Below are 21,966 nucleotides of genomic sequence, written 5' to 3'. Positions count from 1 at the left end.
ACATGCAATATTACATTTTGCGTTCAACAAACCGTGTTGAACGAAAAATGTGTTTTTTTTTTGGCTTTCGCTTACTTTTACCATATGCCATTCAGTCATAACGGAAATTAAGTCCACAGTAGTTTTCATTATGTTTAAGAATGATGCTTCATATGCGCATGTACATTAGGGCGGTTCAAAATTTAAAAATGTTTGAGAATCCAATCTCCCATATGTTTCTTACCATCCTTACCATAAAAGAAGTGTTCTGTGAAATTTTCAGCTTTCTAGGTGGTGATTTAAAGGTGGCCCAAAGACAATGTAGGTGTTACCAACTGGGAGCACTGCTGGGTGAACGCATACTGACAGAGTTGTCATCGAAACCTGTCAAATGTGAAACTGCACTCATTATCATTTGTGAACTGAAATCGATCAGGAGTTGCGTAAGGAGAACAAATGATTGTTAATTGAATTTGTTGCTAAAATTTATTCTTTATTTCTATAGTTGCGAAAAATCTAATCACGCTATCGTAAAATTCACCCTAAATCTAAAATTATCACAGTTTATACCACAGAAGAAGTAAGTTACCGTCGATGGGGGTGACAATGGGTCTAGGGGGTGAGATTGGGTCAAAACGGAAAAATATGTTTTGTGAAATATTTCAGCTAATAACGCTGATACTAGTAAAATGAAAAATTCATATTTTAGGGAACATATTATTACACATAATTCATAACAATATACATTTTAAGAAAAAGTAGTTGTTGTGTACTACATCAATAAACTTGCATGTTGAAACTAGATAAAATTTACAACATTAAATTTCTCCTGTACAAAGCATCACGCATGTACTCTAGCCTCTATCGTTGTATTAGTAGAATGTTGAAAGTCTTTTCATTACACATCACAGGTATTTCCCGGAATCTGTTTGATTTTCCCACAAAAAAATCATTTTTTTCGGTACGATGTCTAAAACATTGAAAATGGGGGTGAGATTGGGTCAAGCAAGAACGATAGTAAATGAAATTCCAAGTCCACTCTTTTGACATTTTACGGTGCCGGGTGTTCTCTTTTTTCATTAAGATTTGTTTATTCTTTCTAAATACAGCATCTCTGAAACATCAAAAAAGTCTACTTGAGTATACCGTGCATTGAATAACAATACAACGCATTTTGACAAATTCTCAAACCAGCAACTGTGTTTCGTGCGCAGCAACATCATAAATTTTTATCAAAAGGGTGTTTTTTTTCTAAATTTGATTATTTATCAGTGTTTTCATATTAGAGAAACATCTCACGGAAGTATACAAATGAGTTGGATCGCTGAAATACTGGGATTATGACGTCAACTTCTGCCTGAAATTTATTGATCGTCGGAATGTCGCACCGAAATTTAACTATTTGCGAAGGTTTAAAATATTCACTGTTTCAGTACACCTTTGGAAAACTGAATGGGCTTTATAGCAATGGGGATAAGACTTTGAAGACAATTTGAGGGAAAAACCAAGAAAATGTATGTAAACTTGACGATAAATGTTGGGTTTACATATTTTCTCTCATAGCTCTTCAATTTTCAGTATAATCTTCCTTTTAAGTGGGTTTATCATACTTGTGAAACATCTTAGATATCTTTTTGTCTTGTTTGCATCGTTTTTTGTCAATATTTTTCAGTTGTGAATGGTTTTGAAATCATATTCTCAAAAACAAGTTATTTCAATTACAGTGACCCAATGTCACCCCCTCTATGGGGTGAGATTGGGCCATTTTTCATTCACTTGTGGTGCCGCTGTGAATAAATATTTGTCTTTAATTTTTTGAACAGTTGTTAATGTACCATCAAAGTACATACATACCAAATTTGAAGTTTATTGGAGTTAAATTGCGATAGTTATTCAAAAAATAAATCGCACATATCCCTTTTTGACCCATTGTCACCCCCAACGACGGTACACTAAAATTGAATTGTCATACTATTCCTAACCTAAAACCTAAATCACAGACTGTAGTAAACGTGCTTGAGGAACAATAGGGTATCATCAAGGAACTTAAATTACGCTCTAGACCGAAATATGTAAACTACCGAAATATGTGTACTATTAAAGCTGTTTCGCACAAAGTAACGTGTTTGCGATCTGCTGATAGAATCGGTGAAGAGTCCTTGTTCTTCGTAACAGTAGGTTTATATGAAAATTACTATGGATAAATTTTGAGGAATGTTACAAACATGCTAGTACTGCAATGTAAGTACAAACTTATCATCCCATTGTGAAAACTCATTCTTCAAACCATAACGAAGATATTTGCTGAAGGGAGAAATTCAATCCGACGGATAGCAGAGATATTCATGAGTTTGTTTGCTATTATTTAGCTAAATATGAGATTATATCCCTGCAAACATGTACAAAAATCCCAAACAAAATTAGCTCAAAGAGGATTTGTGTCTTCAGCAACATCCTTCATTGAGGTTTGAAGGTTGAGTTTTTAATATGGGATGATGAGTTTGTACTTACATTACAGTGCTAGCGTGTTTGGAACATTTCTCAAAATTTCTCCATAGTAATTTCCATATAAACCTACATTGCCTCTGGGCCACCTTTAAATCACCACATAGAAAGCTAAAAATTTCACAGAATACTATTTTTCTGGTAAGGATAGTAAGAAGCATATGGGAGATGGGAGTTTTGAACAATTTTTAAATTTGAATCGCCCTAATGCGCATTGACCGTTTTCACACGAAATGGTCAAGCTTGGAGGCCTGGATCTCGGCTCGGCGATTACCTTGGAAATTAAACCGTAGCTCAGAAATAACTTGAATGTCATTCAATTCTAAATATTTCAAAAACAAACTTTTCAGTTATCGCAAATTTAAAATTTTGATAAAGCATCATATAAGCAACGATGAAAATTTCAGGTCAATCGAAGCACTAGAAGCCGAGATTCAGGCCTCCAAACTTGACCATTTTGTATGCGAAAAACAGACAATGCGTACTTTATTCTGTCCAGTACTATACGTATACAATGCCCAAAAACGCTGAAATAGCGTGCTATTGGAATGCTAAGATGTGTTGTGCCATTAAACATATTTTTGCTTTCGCACACATAGTCAAACAGCTAACATACAGGTCAGGGCCGGATTTACAAATGGGAGAGCCCGTGGGCCATTATCTTGTGAGGGGCCTTTTCTTAGAAAAACAATGTGATACTTTTAAATTGACTATATACTTCAATTGTTTTGTTCTTCTTATAAGCCAAATTATTTTATGATTTACAATGATTACAGTTTAATTAAACACAAAGTTTTGGGGTTTATTCGTCAACACCAAAATTAATTTGATGGTTCCTTTCTTATTGGTACCTAAATTCTAGTTGTTACAGATTTACTTAACAGTTTTAAGTTGAAAAAGTTGGTTTAGGGCTGGTAGCAGGTCTCTTTCTAGAGTATTGATTTCTATTTTAATGTTTAAAGTCTCTAAAAAGACTCTTCTTTTGAATAAAGAGGTCTTCAAAGTCTCTATTTTAACCAAAATGGTCTCTATTTTAACCAAAAGTCTAATTGCAGTGAATTCTGATACACAATTCTACAGGCTTCAGAGAAAAAAATATAGAACTATATCACCTGGTACTTCAAGAATTTTGTCTCATAAAAAACTTTATGAAATCTTCAAGTGTTTTACTCTTACAGCGATCTCTCCAGAAATTTTTCAAGAGATTCCTCAGCCAATTTTCTCAGAAATTTTTGCTAAGAAGATTTTCTCCAGAATTTTCGCCAGAAAATCCTTGAGCAATCTAACGATACTACCTTCAGTTATTCCGCCAGGATTACCTCGATTTTTTAGCTAATCTGTCAACCGAATTTTTCAGTTGTTACTTTAGGAGATCTCACAAAGATTTTTTGAATATGTTTTAAACGGAAATCTTTCGAGGATATACTAAGGAAATCGATGGAAAAATCACATGATAAAGACCAGATTCAGGACTTCCTTAAAAATTCTAAAAGAATCTTTACAGAATTGAAATCTCTTACGTAATTTCTATGATTATTCTTGGAAAAATCCAGGTTATATTCTTGAGATAAACAAAACCAAATTATTGGATGAATTCTACAGGAAATAATCACTTTATAAACTCCTGGAGAAATCTTCGGAATAATCTGAATCTTTCGGAATAAAAATAAATTCTCAAGAAATTCTTAAAGAAAATCATGAAAAATTCGAACAGCAATACGAGCAGTAATACTGTCGTAATGTTACGAGGAATTACAAAAAAGGGAAATGTCTGGTCAGATTCCATGATGAAGAATCAAACTTTTATCTACTAATTCCTATTAAGTTACGTTTTGTTTTCTATTTCCTGTTTGGTTTGTTTGTTTTTTCAGTCTAGAGTTCTCTAAATTTCCTATTCTCAAGGTACTTAAACGCTACTGATCGACTGAGTTATTTTCTTAACAATTATTTAAATAATTAAGTCCTATTACTTGATCTGTAGTTATATAAATTGCATTAAAACTTAGAAACTTCGTCGAGAGAGCTTTTGTTTAAGTTGGAAAAAGTCACGTAAGAAAAGGATGGCCTCTACTTATACATTCAAATCGATTTTGAATCTGTCTTAATCTTCTAGTTTGAAACAATGCATTGATTATAATCTATATAAATAAAAATGAAGTGGTGTTTGTATGTCACGAAATGGCTTGAGAACGGGTTAGCAAATTTGCACAATTCTTTCACTTTTGTATTCATCTAGGGTTCCGACGTGTTCGTGCGAAGAAAAAGTTTAAAAAAATCTTCGGAAAGTTGGAAAAACGGGAGAAAACTTCTCTGTCAATTCGTATGGGGGAGTGAATGACATTTTTCATCAGCCTACTTGGTGGCAAGACGAAGTTTGCTGCACGGAGACGGAATTCAACTCAATTTTGGGTTGTTTCAACGCAATTCCGTAGTTGAGCCCAATAACTCAATTTTGGCTAAATTTCCAAGGTAGTTTGGTAGGTAGTTTGGCTTTAATTCCATTAGAAGAATATACTCAATTTTGGGTTGATTTAACGCAAAATTGAGTTCTTTCGACCCAAACATGAGAAAAGTTGCATTTACCCGAATTTGGCTTATTGGGTAGAGGCAGCTCTCTCTATTTTTGACAACATTCGTGTGGGAGAAAGAGAAAACCGAGAGATTTTGGGTTCAAACCAGGGGGCCGATATGATGGCCATATTTTGTTGCCTCTTATCTAACGCGAGCAGCGCTCACCAATACTATTACACTATAAGCAATGCAGCTGAGGTGAATGTGGCAAAACGAACCTAGGCACACAAAATCTACGCATATTGGTCGTTATTATTTCCATAGCGTAGCTCGCGGTTTAAAATAAAAGTAAGTTTCATATCTATTATCATGAAAATCACAATGTAGTGTTGTTTCCTTCTTTAGGTTGCGATTCAAAAAATCATAAGAACAATTATCACGATGATAACATTTCGCATCACAAGTTTCCAAATAATATCGATGCGCGGGATAGATGGGTAAATGCCATTGCGAACGTGGATGAAACCACTGATAAGTAAACCGAAGACTTTCATTGCACATTCTCACATACCAGCTTTGCGCAGTTTTTGTCTTGTTTGGCGCATTTTGTCCCATTTTCACTCATACGGAATGTAAACATTCAACAAATATATGAGTGTGCGTGAGAATTTCAACTGGAGTATAAATTTATGCTCCCGATAAGAAGGTACAACAAGACCTGTCAAATACCATAGTGAAAAACTATGATGCCATCCCTCTGGTTCAAACTATAATCGATATACTTAATTTTGGGTAATGTAAACTCAAAAATTAGGTAAAAATATTTCTCCGTGTGGGACCACTAGTTATTCATAAAAGTTTAACTTCAAATATGTTTGTCAAGATTTGTGGGGTCTCTAAAATGTGGAGGCCCCATTGGCCCCCGATTCTTTTGTCATTTTTCGTCTTTATTACGACGATTGTGACATTTTGATCCTTCTTTTCTTTACACGGTGCTTCAAATCAACCTAATTTTGATTTCTTTCGACTCAATTCGGCTCTTCCGTGAGGTAACTCAAATTTGGTTTAGCACATCAGTCGTCGCGCTGTTGTATTTTGTATAACACTGATGGAAAAACCACGCTTTTTGTTCATAACAGCAGCGTGGTGGTTCTGACGGTGGCAAACCGCGCAATGGCTGAAAGGTAATTTTCGTTTGACAACGACGAAAAAACGACGACGAAACGACGAAAAATATCCAACCCAGTGTTAGCTCTCGAAGCCTCCGTAGTAGGTTGAAACAACTGAAATTCAGATAACTCGGAAGAACCCAAATTTGGCTTTTTCCACGTTCTCTCTGTTTTTGACAACATTGCTGTTGCGAAAGAGGCAAAACATCCCAACTGCGGGAAAAAAACTAAATGCAGTTCACTCAAATTTGAGTTACAAGAACTTATTTTTTTGGGTAGTCTGATTTCTCCGTGTAAGATTTTAGTCACCGTCAATGCTTGTTATATGGTGATGAAAATTGTTCATTTGCGTCTCGAACCAGTAACACCGATAATGTCCTGCTTTTTGCTCCTTCGGCCACAGAAGACGAACATTATTATTCCCGTTCAGAAAATATGTATATGGTGTAGTGAGAACTTGTTATGCTTTGCTCCTCTTATCACTACAGTCGACTCTCTACATTTCTATGTTCTACATCTCGATATCTCTCTATGTAAACGATTTCTTCGGTCCCTTCATTCTGAATACATTTTCACTCTACATATCTCGATATTCTCCTTATCTCAATACCCTCCGACCTCGATGTGTTCTTGTTAATTTTCAATCCCGATATTTTCTCCGTATGTCGATATGCCCATTATCGAAACTTACTCGACTAGATTTTATAGTAGTGATTCTAAACAATTTGCGAACTCGAAATGACGTCTGTTTGATTATCACTTTTCTGGTAACGGAGTTAGTTTCAAGCTAGTATCCATTAAAACATTGTTGGTATATGGCTCAACACTACCTATATGAAAGATACTCTATAGAGTCAAATACAGTGCATCAGACTTAGAAGCATTATTGATTTAGTGATAGGTTTTCTGAGCAGTGGAATTGTTGCGATTAGGCATGTCTGCATTTGTAGTGCATAGTAAAGCTTATATGATTTGCTAGTGCTGATTCAGGTCTTATTATTAGTGCTTATGGTAACTTGATTCGTCAGCTTACTGTTCTATGAGCACTGTAAAATTTATAACTTAATTGAAGTCGAAATACGCGTATCTCTCATTAGATGCAAACTCTATAAGAATTAAATTTATTCAATTAGTTAATTTATTTGACAGATCAGTTTATTGATGTTTTACTTAACGCGAATCATACTGATCTATTTAGAAAGTGATTACAATGCAAATTAACTTTTGATTAACTAAAGTTACAAGTCGTATGGTAACTGTTCCATCGTTTATCCTACGGATCTATGTTTATCCTGTTTGAGAAATTATCCTATTGATTTATAATAAATGCACCAATTATTACGTATGACGTTTAATCAGATCGCACCTACTCACGTCGTGAATGAAAGTTCGTTTTCCAGAGCCCTGAACCCAGACAGAAAGCGCGCTTATGAAATTCTCGTGTGCTACTTTTGGTTAGTAATTGACCCAATTTCGCACATTAGCACTTGTCTGATTACCACGAGGTCCAACACTAAGAAAAGCACATGTATTATCATTTGCGATCCACGCCGCAAGATAAGAATCATCATCCGATTGATCGTGTTCGGACATGTTGCGTCGTTGACATTGAAATGTGATGGATTCTTAGGGCTTGACAACAGGCAAAGAAACTGTCGCTTTCACCCGCTTATGAATCAATTCTTCGCCATTAGTAGTGTTGCAATTACGTACCACTTTCAAAAATCACACGATACGATCATGCGATCGAGCATTTATCATTGAGCATTTATCAAAGCGCAACATCGTAGCACTCGCCTTCGATAACCCGCTGCGCAGTTTGCCACATGCATTTTTCCAACGCATATCGCGCAAACAAGTGGTTGGCCTTCTTTCTAGTACCAATCGAAGAACTAATTTTCTCACCGTTCAGAGAAAGCAAGGTAAACACAAATTGCGCACCAAACGGCGATAATAACGGTCCGTGCCTGCCATCGGAAATGCGATCGTCAACGTTCTGGTGTTATTCCTACGCAATTCGATCAAGGTTCAAACCCAAATTGCGATTAAACCTGACCTAGTACCGCCCAACTCAACGCGACACCCTTCGATTCGGTGCAAAACAATAATAAACACAACCCGAAAGCTGCCAACGATCGCTTCGTTGGATTTATTTTCGGTTTTGCAATTCGACGCGAAACAGCGCGATTCATGTGACATAACTGTAAAAAAATGGTCGTTACACTTTTAGGTAACAGGAGCGATACCAAGCAACGCGCAATCGAACGGAAGCATGGATCAGCATCTTATGCCCAAGTTCAAGCGTATTCACGGTCAGTCATCTATAAACGGGGTTCAAAGTCATGATTTTGGCACGTAGGCCGTCCCAATGGCAATTGGCTTCACGCTCCAACATCATTTTTTTTTTCGCACAGAAAGGAAAAGTGCGAACCGATCGATCGAAGAACGTGATCGCTGAAACGTAGTTCGATCGTTTGGCGAAACCTTTTCAGTTAGCAACCCGGCTTATCCCTTTTAAGATGGACCATTTTTGAGTGTTTGTTTCAAAATTCAACTTATACAGCCATAATCTTGCATGGGTGTAGCCAGAAGGAGACAGGGTGGGACTTTGTTGCCAATCTTTGGCTTGCCCAAAAAACAAATATAAAGCCTGTCCACGTTAAATTTCGGACACCCAAATAATGGCAGCAAAAAAAGTTACTCATAATTCAACAAAAACAATTGTTTATTTCAGAATAAAAGAGTTATATCTACAAAATAAACAGTTGACAAGGATGTTAATCCTTCTTTCTGTAAAATTCTCGAACTTTCTGTGGTACACCCGCCATCCGTGTCCGAAATTTATCGTGGACAGGCTTTAGTAAGCAGTTTAAGTACGAAGGACTACATTTTTTTCTAATTTTTACTTAAAACAATGCTGAAAAATGCTTATTTTGGAATTTTCATCCGTGCAAAAAACCTGTAGAAAGTTCAAGTGTTAAACGTCAAATGCTAAGGAAAACCATTCGCGCGCCTCTCGATGTGCGATTTGATAATTAGATAATTAAAAATGACCATTCAAAGTGCGACTTTTGTTAAGTTTTGTGAGGTTATGTTTTGTGAAATAATGAAAAATGTCAACTACAAACTCTGCCGCCATAACTGGTCAACAACCATGGAAAATGAAAATTATCAAGCTAAGTGTAGAGTTTTCTAAAAATAAAATATATCGAAAGGGTTAAGGTGAAGCGGCGTGTAACTCAAAGAATCATTAGAATCATCATTGATGTAATAGTAGTAGTGTCGCCTTTCTATGTACATTTTCAAAACAAAAAATATAACATTTGTGTTAAGCATATTTTTATGTAAACACATGGGAAATTTAGTAGACGAGTATTGGAAGTCAAAATCTACTCTTCAATCGTACATATCAAGAGGCAACGTTATGCTTTAATGAAGGGCAACGGAATCTATCTATTTTACGTTGGATTTATCACATATTTTTGTAATGCACCGGCACGGTTTGAGCAATACTCGCTGAAACCAGGCCACTATCGGCACCCATCGTTATAATTCCAATTCCAACTTAAGGGTGGTCCTTTCGTTTTTCTCAAATTGGTGCCTCGTATGCCAGCTAGCTAAATAGTTTGCGAAAAAGCCCATTTTTTGATAAATGTGGGGTATTTCTTCACGTGATCATATTTCGATTGGAACATATAGCAAACTTAGTGGCATCGTATAGCGAAAGGATATAGCTTTCATTTAAAGGTAAAAAAAATGGCGGCCAATTTGGCCATTTGGCTTTGTTCCAGTAAGAACGTAATTTCAGGAAAAAGAAAAACAAGAAGAAGAGTAAGTGTAACGGTAGCATAAAAAAAGAAGAAAATCCCTTCAATAAAAAAGTAATTCAATTCAATTCAATTCAAGGTAGCATAAAAATTCAACATGTTGAGAGGTTAAAAATCATTCTACTACTTAAAACCAAGATGGCGTCAAAATCCAAGATGGCCGCCAGATTTTTTCACTCAAAATAATACTCTTATTCTTCACTTGACTTGAATAAAACACCAACGATTGAAAACTTGTTTCTTTGTTGGTCAAAAGATAATGTTTGCATTGATTGCACTCGCCATATACGACAAAATCGTAGAACGTTAATACAGAGCATAATTAAAGTAAGTATAAAAATTGTATAAATTGGTATTGAAATAAAGTTCCTCAAATTGTGTTATCCTCTTTCCTTTTTTTTGTAAGACACGTTAGATTTTAGCTTTTGATATCTTGTATGCAAATCTAATATGATTGTAGTTTTTTTTGTATTTTTGACAGAGCATATAGTGTATATAATGTGTTTATACAGTATTGGACAAAACATTTGCAACTTTTTCGATTTTCCATACAAAATGACCAACTTTGGTAAGCTAGATCTAAATTATTTATGGACCGATTCGAATGAAACTTTCACAGAACATCAGATATAACTTGAATTTAAACATATATTTTTGAAAACTTTTTCCAACCACGAGTTTATAAGTAATAACGGTTTGACTAAAGCGTAATTTTCGACGAAAAGTTCAAAACTTTTTATCTCAAAATATGACAGCCCTACACAAAAGTCTCCGGCAAACATTTTCATCTCGTCAAAATCTACAACTTTGCTGGAGATATCATGAAGCTATTCCTTCAATATGTTTAGTTATGTCAATTGTAAAAAATCGTCAGAAAATTCATTTTAGTCAAACCGTTACTGCTTCTCAACTTGTGATTGGAAAAATCACTCAAAAATATATGTTAAAATTCAAGTTATGTCTGATATTCTGTGAAAATTTCATTCAAATCGGTTCATAAATAACTGAGATATAGTTTATCAAATTTAGTCATTTCGTATGGAAAATCGAAAAAGTTGCAAATGTTTCGTCCAATACTGTATGTAATGGTATGTTTAAAATACTTTGATTACCCTATGTATGTACACCATGTGGAGGATCATGGGTTGGAATCTCACCGTTGGTAGATCTTTTATCAAGGATATTTTCTCAACTTTCCATGGCATAGAGTACATTCGTGGTTGCCACAGGATGTACTACAAATGCAAAAAAAGGGTCGATTGGCAAAAAAAGCTCTCAGGTAATAAGTGCTCATAAGAACAATAAGCTGAGAAGCAGGCTCTGTTCCAATAGAAACGATAACGCCATGAGTAAGGAAGGTTACTAATTAGGTTTGCTAAGCAGGAGATCTGTTCTTAACGGAGATCTTGAACAACGTCAAAATGAAAACAGAATTTAACTTGTAAGTGCTATTAAAGTAAGAATCTGAGAAGCAGGCTCTGTTCGAGTTGGGGTGTAATGCCAAAAAGAAAAAGCTTTTAGCTGCATGAGACGTTAGACAACCAAACAAATACTCTTTCCGACAGAGCAGTCATGAAGAGTTGCACTTATCTAAGGAGCAATTCAGTTAACTTATGTAGGAATGTGTTAATTTCACATGGACATCAGTTGTCAATGTTTGCATTTCATTTGCACAGTCCGCTCGTCCAGATTAATCGCGGTTAGACATTAAACAAAAACAGTCGTGCGACTCGCCAATTATCACTTGCCTTCGGTGACTTGCTAAATAACGATCGGACATTTAGTACATGAATTGCACATTTTACCCTCGGCAACAGGGTGAAAAGTTAAGCAAACGAAAGGATTAGTCTACAAAATTATTTTGTAAATCAACCTTATCGTTGGTTTTAAGTGATGTTCATTAGTATGACAAAATTTATCTTTATTCATCACGTAACACTTATTAGTTTGCTTTCCTCCTTCGTAACTATCGTAACTATCTACAGTCATCCCTCCATAAGTCGATGTTCCATTACTCGATATCGACTCATAGAACCATACTAAAAACACAAAATCATGGTTACTATGATGGTCCCTTCAAACAGCTTTCCAAAGAATAGCTGTTCCATGACTCGATATTTCCATGAGTCGATGGTCCCTTCAATATCGACTCATGGAGGTTTGACTGTATATAACTTTTAACTTCGTAACTATCTATATAACTTTTATAAATTTGGGTGTGTGATATAATAACGTGTTTCAGTCGAATATTTTTTTGCAGCTGTAAATCAAAAACATGCATGGGAAATATGAGTTCTTTATTATATTCTTTACTATGCCAGTGCTTTTAGAGTAACTACCTCATAGACATGTTTCCAACCAATCACGACGTGATGCCAATAAATAGAAAAAGTTATTGACATATCATAATCAAGAATTCCTATTGAAACTATCTATTAATCTATTAATCTATTAATATACAGTGATACCTCCATGAGTCGATGTTCCATGACTCGATATCGACTCATGGAACCATACTAAAAACAAAATTTCATGGTTACTATGATGGTCCCTAGAAGCAGCTTTCCAAAGGATTGCTGTTCCATTGCTCGATATTTCCATGAGTCGATGGTCCCTTCAATATCGACTCATGGAGGTTTCACTGTATTAGTGGTCCCGGCAAATTTCATCTTGCCATCAAGTAGGCTGTTGAAAGACGCTCACTCTCGTTATTCCAACTTTCCCGGTTAATATATTGAGATTTCTATACACACAAACACGGCGGAACCCTTGACGAACAAAACGGAGAAAGAATCATTAAAATCCGTTGACCCGTTCGTAAGCCATTTCGTGACATACAAACACCAATCCATTTTTATTTATATAGAAGATATAAATAGATGAATCACATATAATAAGTTATGCCCAATCAATTCTCCGTAATTCTTATACCTAAGACTAAACTGGTCTAGCAAGAAAGGCAACATTCTTATCACATGAGGGTTGTAGATTGCTGCACGTGATAAAGCTGATACATTTTACCCTAATGAACATTGAACTACTTGCACAATTTACAACGGAATTTTATCTCCTTCCACAGAAATTCCATCACCCAATCACCGTTATTGTACACCCAAATAAACCCCACCGACCGCATCAAAATACTGCAAAACACCAAAATCTCCCGCCACCACCTGACCCCCGAACAGGCGCTACATCTTATCACCGAGGAGTGCACAATCTACCATCAGCCCATCGACGAGGGTTTCTGCTTCCCCTCCGAACCGTTCTGGGGGTTTTTCTGGCCCGGGGGACAAGCCCTGACAAGGTGTGAACGAACTGCGCTTTAACCGTACACACATCGGTATGCGATAGCGATCTAATTTACACACCGTTCTGTTAGATTCATTCTAGACAACCGGCAATTATTCAGTGGGAAATCCGTTCTGGACGTCGGCTGTGGCTGTGGAGCTTCCTCCATTGCAGCGCTCAAATCGGGCGCGAAACTCGTCACCGCCAACGACATCGACGCAAGTATGTATAGTAGACCTGTCCAAATTGAAAAAAAAAAAGCTTTCGGATTTTCAAGTTTATAGACGTATCTTGACTGGCATCCTAAAAGGAATCTCTGGTCCAAACTTCAGTTGATTTCATCAAGATTGTGTGGTTCATTAAATCAGTTCAGTATTTTTGAACTTTTTATCTAACATACCTTGATGGCTACAGCGTACTGTCAAGCCATTGCCGAGCGCATTGGTGGAGCTCCATCTTCGTCGGTCTTGGGCGATACATCCCAAGTTGCCCCGAACGTTTAGGGTAATCAGGACCTCTTTTATTGTGTACAGGCAGCGTTTTCATGGTCTTTCACAAAGTCGCCGACGCCTACCTGGATCCCTACTGAATATTATTTTTGCAGTTCTTTCTTCCAACATCCACACTAAGTGACCAGTCCACTGAAGTCTGCTGTATTTCACACGCTTAATAACATTCGCATCTTTGTTCATTTGCTGGTTCATGCGTCTGCGCCATATACCATTTTCTAGTTTCCCACCGAGTACTGTCCGCAGCACTTATCGCTCAAAAACACCGAAAGATTTCCGGTCTGCCTCTTTCATCGTCTATGCTTCGTACCCGTAGAGAGCCACCGGAAGAATCAATGTTGAATAAAGGGCGAAATTCGTTTTTCTTGCAACTTGCGGGACCTAAGTTGGTTACGTAATCCTTCAGAGGCCATATTCACAACTGTAACACAGTCATTTTACGAGACGCCCGAAAGACGTTTTCCGGCGGGCCGCTCATTGTTATTGTTCAAAAACTAGCATGATGCTGGTCACATTTTTGTGGGTAATGACGTTTCCATTTTTTTCTGGACGTGTTTCTACCCGGCTTACATGGTTGATGGTACCAGTAGATGAAAGAAATTCTTTCTTATCTGCTGATTTTAATTTTAAATGGGAAGATCGAAAAGCTTGTCGGATAGCCACCAGCGCATTGTTGAATGGGCTGCTATCAAATGTGACGTTAGAAGAAACGTTAATAAATGGGACCGCCGTTAAGTTTCAAAGCTGTTGAACAAACTGAAAACATATTAGAAACGTCTCATAAAATGCCATATTCGGCTTTTCACTTTTCGGGAAACATCATGTCAAATGTCACAAGCATAGCCATGGAGCATATACAACCGTGTGATGATACGTTTCTCTGCACGCCAGATCTTCTAAAAACACTCTTGAGTGCAATGTGAAACAGTAACTTTGAAAAAGCGTCTTCTAGTTTCAAACCGTTTAAGGTGACACGGGAGACCACGGTATTTTCTTTTTTTTTTTTTTTGTTGTTTTCCCTATCTTTTGTTTCACTCTAACAATTATCATCAAAACTTTGTGGAAGCAAATCTCGAGTTTTAGTGAACCGATGAAGCTGAAAATTTATTGGGTTGTGCACTACATATATAGAATCATAGTGATACAATTTCCGCATCGATATATGGGGTAGTTCTTGGGATTTGCTTCTTGAAATGGATAGGGTGATTATGATGACGTCCCGTGCGGCCTTAACGTCACAAACGAGGTGGATACCACATCTGCAATCCGAACACATGATTGCCAACCATCTTGCGTTGCACGTATCAGCCTAATTATCTTCGCAGGAAAACCATGTTCAGGCATTATTTGCCAAAGCTGATTTCTTTTAACTGAATCGTACGCTGCTTATTGGACTAAGATTACTGAAGAAAGTATATAAGTTAAAAGCAATATTCTGTCTACGCTCCCTTCGATGTTATGCTCGAAGTACTTTCGAATTTTGTGAACATATTGTACAGCAGGACCACCATTTTATATGTAAAAACTTTCAGCTGCCATGATTTTTTTGTTATTTTACGCCAAAGTTTTAAAAATTGGAGAAAAAATCATAAAAATAGGGTACTATAATACGCATTAAAACTGGTCTTTCGAAGGACTATGTGCAGTAGGGTCCTAAAATGTTTAATGAAATCTTGTTTTTATTCAATAACACGAAAGAGAATGTTACTGCAACTACTTTAGCAATTTTTCCCGCTCAAATAACGGATATATCATATTTAAACTTTTATTTAAAAATTGGGACCAAAAATGAACCTTGACACTTGAGATCATGTTTGACGTTTGCTTAGTTAACCAAAACACCACAGGGCTTTTAGTTTTAACACTGGGGTTGTTCCTATCTGACATTTCGGAAGGGACACGGAAAACAGAATACACCGAAAATTTGAGTTTAAGCCAAGGGGTGTGACAAAATCTAAAATAAACATAAAACATGTTTTTTGGACTTAAAACTCCCGGGAAACATTAAAAAATTGAGTAAATATGTGTTCTTGGCCTAAACTTAAGCGTTTGGCACTAAAATGGGGACATGGCTTTAGGACCCTATTGTGGGGCAAATCAGTGAAACTTTAATATAGGCCAGCCGTTTAAAGTTTGTGTAGGATTTACTATGCGACAACTCACTTTTTCAAATAACATTGATCAGAGGTCGTCTATTGTCCTCTATTGATTATTTTATTATGGAGAGCATTTCCAAGGACCCCGAAGTAATCCAACATTTGTGACAGAAGTAAAAATATGGGTAAAATTTCCGATTAGTCAAGGCTTAAACATTTTTCACGAGCATCGAATTGCTTAACGGTCTTTGGCAAAGTTCTCCATAGTAAAATCACCTATCCAGGTCTGCGGTCAGATTTTTATAGAAGTTAATAGGCAATTTTTCCTTGCAAAATTTTTGAAAAAAATATTTTACAAAATATTTTTATATGGTAAATCCTATGCAAACTTTGTACGGCTAGTGCTACATTATAGTTTCACAGATTGAGTGGGAATTGTGCACAGATGATATGGGACCAGAATGACACCCAAAAAATGGACTGCAAGATTAAACTTAATGGAAATATTATGTAAAACAATTGTAAACCTTCTACGTATGATTCTTTTTGATCATGCTTTTTGCTGAATAAATCTCATGTTTAGCTATTGATAAGAGAGTAAGTTCAAATATGAGGTGGTACATAGATATTTGATCGAATCTAAAGAAATTGTAATTTCTGAAAAATGTATGTATATTGCAAAATGTATTGTTCCATGCAAACAACTCTATTGATAATAGCTTCTTTTTCTTCCTTAAGAATATTTTGCATGTGATCGTGAACTTGATCATTGGAGATTATTTCAAACAAGTTTCAAAAATTGATGGAATTAAAATTAGCATTGATCGTGATGATAAGACAAAAAAGAAAATTAGTCAGGAAAGAGAATCAAACAGAAATCTATGGGCTATTCAGAAAAGGGTAGAAAGATTAGGTTCAGAAAAGCGAGGTGGCATTAAACAGGCGGAGGTTAAGATCCACACTAGAAAAGAAAGTAAAGGTAAGAAAATGCATTGGAAATCTTTTTCGGAGGATGAAAGTTCTTCGTTGGATTCCTTGAGTTGCCTTCTTTCGTAGGAATCTAGCTCTGAGTCTGAATCGTTGAATCCGTCTAGGAGATCGGGCGATCTAAGGCGAGATAGAAATTATCGCAGTCAAAACTACCGGTTAGACAAATGGGGTATCCCATTCAGTGGAGATATCAACGGGATGAGTGATTCAGATTTCGTTTTCCAGGTGCACGAGTTAATGGACGCAAAACATATTCCTAATGATAGGTTTTTGGGTCATGTCTGTATTTTGTAGAGGTATTCCGGTAGGGCTCAAATGGGACATTTTTTTTAACCAGCCTGCAGAAATTCCTCCAGGACTTCCTCCATAAATACCTCATGAAATACCTCCAAGAATTGCTCCAGGAATACCTCCAGGACATCCTCGAGGAATACCTCAATGGATTCCTCTAGGAATTTCTCCAAGAATACCTCAAGAGATTCCTCCAGGACTACCTCTAGAGATTTATCCTAGACCGCCTCAAAGGGTTCCTCAAGGACTACCTGGGACTTTGCTTGCAGGACTTCCAGGGATTCCTCCAGGAATGCCTGCAGGGATTCCTCCAAGAACGCCTCCAGGGCTTCCTTCAGGAATACCTCCTGGGATTCCTCCAAGAATACCTCCGGGAAATCCTCTGGGACTACTACCAGGGATGCCTTGAGGAATATTCCCATGAAAAACTCAAGGAAAATCTTCATGGATTGGCTTCTAGGATTCTTTCAGGAATTCCTCCAAAGATTACTCGATGAGTACTTTCTGACATTCCTCCTGGGACTCCATCTAGAATTCTTCAGGGAATTTTTTCAGGGATAAAGCTTTTTTTCATTTGCATTCAAAGGTTTCTTTCTGCAGTGATGTCTTCAGAGATTTCTTCACGAATTTCTGCATCGATTCCTTCTGTAATTCTTCCAAAGATTCCTCTAGGATATTGGTGATTCCTCCTAAGGTTTCTTTTAAAATTTCATCAAGCCTAATAATTTCATCAAAAGCTTGCCATTAATGTAAATGTTGTTGGCAAATTTTTGCCATTGATTATGTAGGACCTATATCTCGTGTTAAACGATCTCGAAATACTTGTTTGTTAGTTATTACAGATATTTTCTCAAAGTTTGTGATCATACAACCACTTCGTTGTTTCTTTTTAAATCTTTTCCAGCACGTCACATTTTTGTGCTATAGGCTGCCAAAATTGAATAAAACCCTGATCTCATTGATGTTTACATGAAATTCAAAGTATGATTCATGAAACTTTACAGAGATCTATTCCACCAACCAAGCAAAATTCGACTTCAACTTTCGTTTTGAATATAATTTTGTTTAAATTGCACGATTAAATTTAGATTTAATTGACTTTTTCAACATCCTTGCACTGTCCATAACTGCATGTTTGTCACATTCGATATTTTCTACAATTTTGAGTTAATACCGTGGAGAGTCATAAATACTTTCTATCAACTAACTGAAATCTAAAAAATACAAAGTTGTTTTGTCACATTGGTAATTGTAACCGCATAACAGTAACAATGGAATTTATAGTAACACATATATTGAGCTTATCGGTAATCCAATCCGCATGGTTATTAAATTAATTAACTCATTACGCGTGGTGAAGATGGATAAATTATGGGTAAAATTATGAAACCCATAATTTATCCATCTTTACCACGCGTAATGAGTTAATTAATTTAGTGTAATTTATATTCGAAGTATTTTCTGACCATTCACCCAGTATGCGATTTGATTTGCACAAAATTTCAGTCTTAAATAAGCATTTTTGAATTCTTGGTAATTCTTAGAAATTTCAGGTTCCTCCCATACTGCCATAAAATGCACATTTGGTAGTCCATTTACTCAATGCCTACTTTTGTCGAATGTTACAATTAAGCTGTTATGGGCAGTGCATTCTCCATACAAAATTCTTCGTTTATCTTATATGGCAAAAAGCAATACTTTTCAAAACTATAAACAATAACTCTAGAGAATAGAGATCATTATAAACTTTGTTGTTAAATATTATTAGATACTCATGTTTGACAGACTGCAAGTTTGAATTCTGCGGCAAATTAAGCAAATAATATAAAAATTTTAATTGTTAATGGATGGTGTGGTCCTCTTATTCTGTTGCATGATTTTGCGGGGTGAGCGAATCCTTATCCATGGATCGCATCACTGACCAAAGGATCCAGATCTTTTCCCTCTCTCACTATAATATAATGAACACCCTTTCCGTGGTGATTGTGGAGATGCAGAGGTATTCTCGGTCTCTAGAAGCAACAATCATTACACACTAACATACCTTCCCCATTCCAACTGACTGTAAGGACTTGGCCGGCACCGATATATCAATAGTATAAGATCTGCTAAAATGTGCACTGCGAAAATAAGCGAAATATCGTACCGCTTATGAATTTGTGTCGAAGTGTAAGTCTTACCAGTACCGATCAATCATGGAGTAGCAACCATTGACATGTACAGTTAGTCTATGCAATATTATGGTCCATAAAATTGAAATTGTGAATGATGATCTTACATTGCACATTGTTCAGCAAACTTTTTGTAGACATATATAACAATCATTTTGTGTTTGAAGAATTTAATTTTATTACGTTTGTACTTAGTTAAGATTAGTCTCAAACTTGTGAATATTCCGAAAACAACGAATCGATCTGAATCAGCTGAAATTTGGACCACAGACTACTTTTACGATGCTAGTCAAGATGCTAGAGATTTTTTTGAAAACGTGTATATGCCAGAGTTGCTCGATATTGATAGCTCGCATGTGATGTTGATAGTCTTAGTACATCAGGTATCAGATGACATGACTGATGTTAAGGTGAAACATCTAGGAATCCAAAGATGGTCGGCACAATGGCCGACTTCTCCCTCTACTCACGTTTTTAAAGGCACAAAACTGGAGAAATAGTTGGCAAAGTTCCTGATCTTCTTATTTTAAGCTTTCTGCTAGTGCACAAAGCCAAAACAAAAAGTACACTGTTGTTGGATGCTTTCTTTGCGAGATTTGTGCCTTTGAAGTTTCAGTGCAATCTTAAGAGTTGATTCCGAACTGTGTCACCTTAAGCAACTCTGGTATATGCCTAATGTAAAGCTCCTTGAACTATAAAGTGCTAATTCGGCATGCGCCTAATCCGCTAACTATTTGGCAGTCGCCCTTCAAGCCACGCTTCTCAACGCGGAACTCAACGAGATCACCGAGCAACGCTTGGAACTGGACCAGACTGATCACATCGGAGCACCTTGTGATTGCCATGACGTCATCCTGCTGGGAGATCTCTTCTACGATGCCGAAATCGCTGACGTATTAATCCCGTGGCTGAGCCGACTGGCGCTCGTCGACGGGAAAGATGTGAGCCGTTTTACTACACATTCCATTCATAAACTCGCGATACTCTCGATTTTACTACAGCAGCAGTGGTTTCTTATCTCGTTGTAGATCTACATCGGTGATCCGGGGAGACACGGCCTGACGGAGACGAGGCTGAGAAACATGATTCATCTAGCGCGGTACGAATTGCCGCCTAATGTTTGTCTGGAAAATAACGGGTTTTCTCATGCGAACGTTTGGAAATTTGTTGCGGATGCGGACTTTGATGGGTCGCTGCCACCGGCTCGGATGAGTTAGCGCCAATCGAGGAGGGTTGACGAGTGAAGGCCATTATGCTTGCGAGGAGTATTGTGAGGGGATGAGTAATTTCCTCGAATTTCGTGGAGGAGCGACGAGCCTGATATAATTCTATTTAGCGTGATGCGGTGGAAACAAATATACTTAAATGAACAAATAGTTTGTTTATCGGATTTAGAGAACATTATCTTGGCTCGAATAATGTACTGGAATGAATCATGTGAGAATCTAGGGCTGGTGTTTGATTAAGAGTTCTTGTTGGATTCCATTAGAAAATTTGTAGTAACTTCGAAAGAGAATTTCCAGTATGACGTGCTGGGATGTTAATGAGAATTATGATGAGATTTTTGTGGGAATTAGTATCTCCTTCTTCTTCTCCTTCTTATTGGCATTACGTCTTCACGGGGGCAGAGTTTGCTTCTCAGTTTAATCTTCAATGAGCACTTCCACACTGAGAGCTTTCTTTGCCAAAGTTCCAATTTTCGCATTCGTATATCGTGCGGCAGGTACGATGATATTCTCTTTGCCCAGAGAAGTCAAGAAAATTTCCATTACGAAAAGTTCCTGGACCGACCGAATATAGAGCACAGACACCTTCACCATGGCTTTAAAAGCAGCATGAAACGCAAGAGGTTGATCAATATGTTGGGAGAGTTACCAACAATCTATATGCGAGTTGTTACTCGCTCATAGATTGTTGGTAATATGGCTGATACTTGTTTAAATTATTCAGTCACTCTATGTATTAGCGATAAAATACTAATATCGACGATAATGGAACTTAACGTAAAACTTTGTTCTTAGATTCGACCCCATATCCTTTCCACCTCATGGTGGCTCGACCAAATGTCATATGCTTTTTATTGCAATCAAAACTTTGATGAAATGTCCTTCGACCAAATGTCATAGATTCTACTAGCCATCAGTGACATAACGATGCATACCGAAGGAGGCCTGATTTAATCGAGAATTGCTCTCAATAGATATAAGATATAGAAGATCTGACGATGATATCTTAAATTTACTCCTAGAATATTAGCATATCATATTTAGATGTTGTGTTATCTATGTGATAAGCTATTTATTCGATTTGCAAACATACAAACATACGGCTCAGAATTTCCAGTAATATTTTTTTAAATTATTTTAGACATTTTATCACTTATGTCAATCAAAAAAAATATCTTGATTTGAAACACTGATCGTTCTGTTTCTGCTCGGGATACCTAGCACAATGTGCTTACTGCCTGACGTGCAGATACGTCCACGAAGCACAATAAGGAATTCATTAAAAAATGGACCAAAAATGCCATATAAAACACAACTACAGACACATTCAAGGATCCTGCCAGAGATTCTTGTAAGCATTTCTACTGGAACTTCAAGCACTTGCTCGAAGAATATCTGCAG

General features: G+C 36.8%; 1 protein-coding gene across 1 annotated transcript in view; it reads left to right on the top strand.

Annotated features, from left to right (window-relative positions):
- LOC5568478 (electron transfer flavoprotein beta subunit lysine methyltransferase) overlaps positions 1-20,713 on the top strand; it is a 126,696-nt gene extending 105,983 nt beyond the window's left edge. Inside the window, exons 3-6 of the mRNA XM_021840291.1 lie at positions 13,071-13,298; positions 13,374-13,504; positions 20,081-20,280; positions 20,368-20,713. Of these exons, the coding sequence (XP_021695983.1) occupies positions 13,071-13,298; positions 13,374-13,504; positions 20,081-20,280; positions 20,368-20,556 (748 nt within the window). The 3' untranslated portion in view covers positions 20,557-20,713. The remainder of the gene's footprint in view (positions 1-13,070; positions 13,299-13,373; positions 13,505-20,080; positions 20,281-20,367) is intronic.
- The last annotated feature ends 1,253 nt before the right edge of the window (positions 20,714-21,966 follow it).

Source organism: Aedes aegypti, chromosome 2 (assembly GCF_002204515.2).
Source record: "Aedes aegypti strain LVP_AGWG chromosome 2, AaegL5.0 Primary Assembly, whole genome shotgun sequence".
Lineage (NCBI taxonomy): Eukaryota > Metazoa > Arthropoda > Insecta > Diptera > Culicidae > Aedes > Aedes aegypti.
Note: the sequence above shows the minus strand (reverse complement) of the source record. Positions and strands in the feature narration are given on the sequence as shown.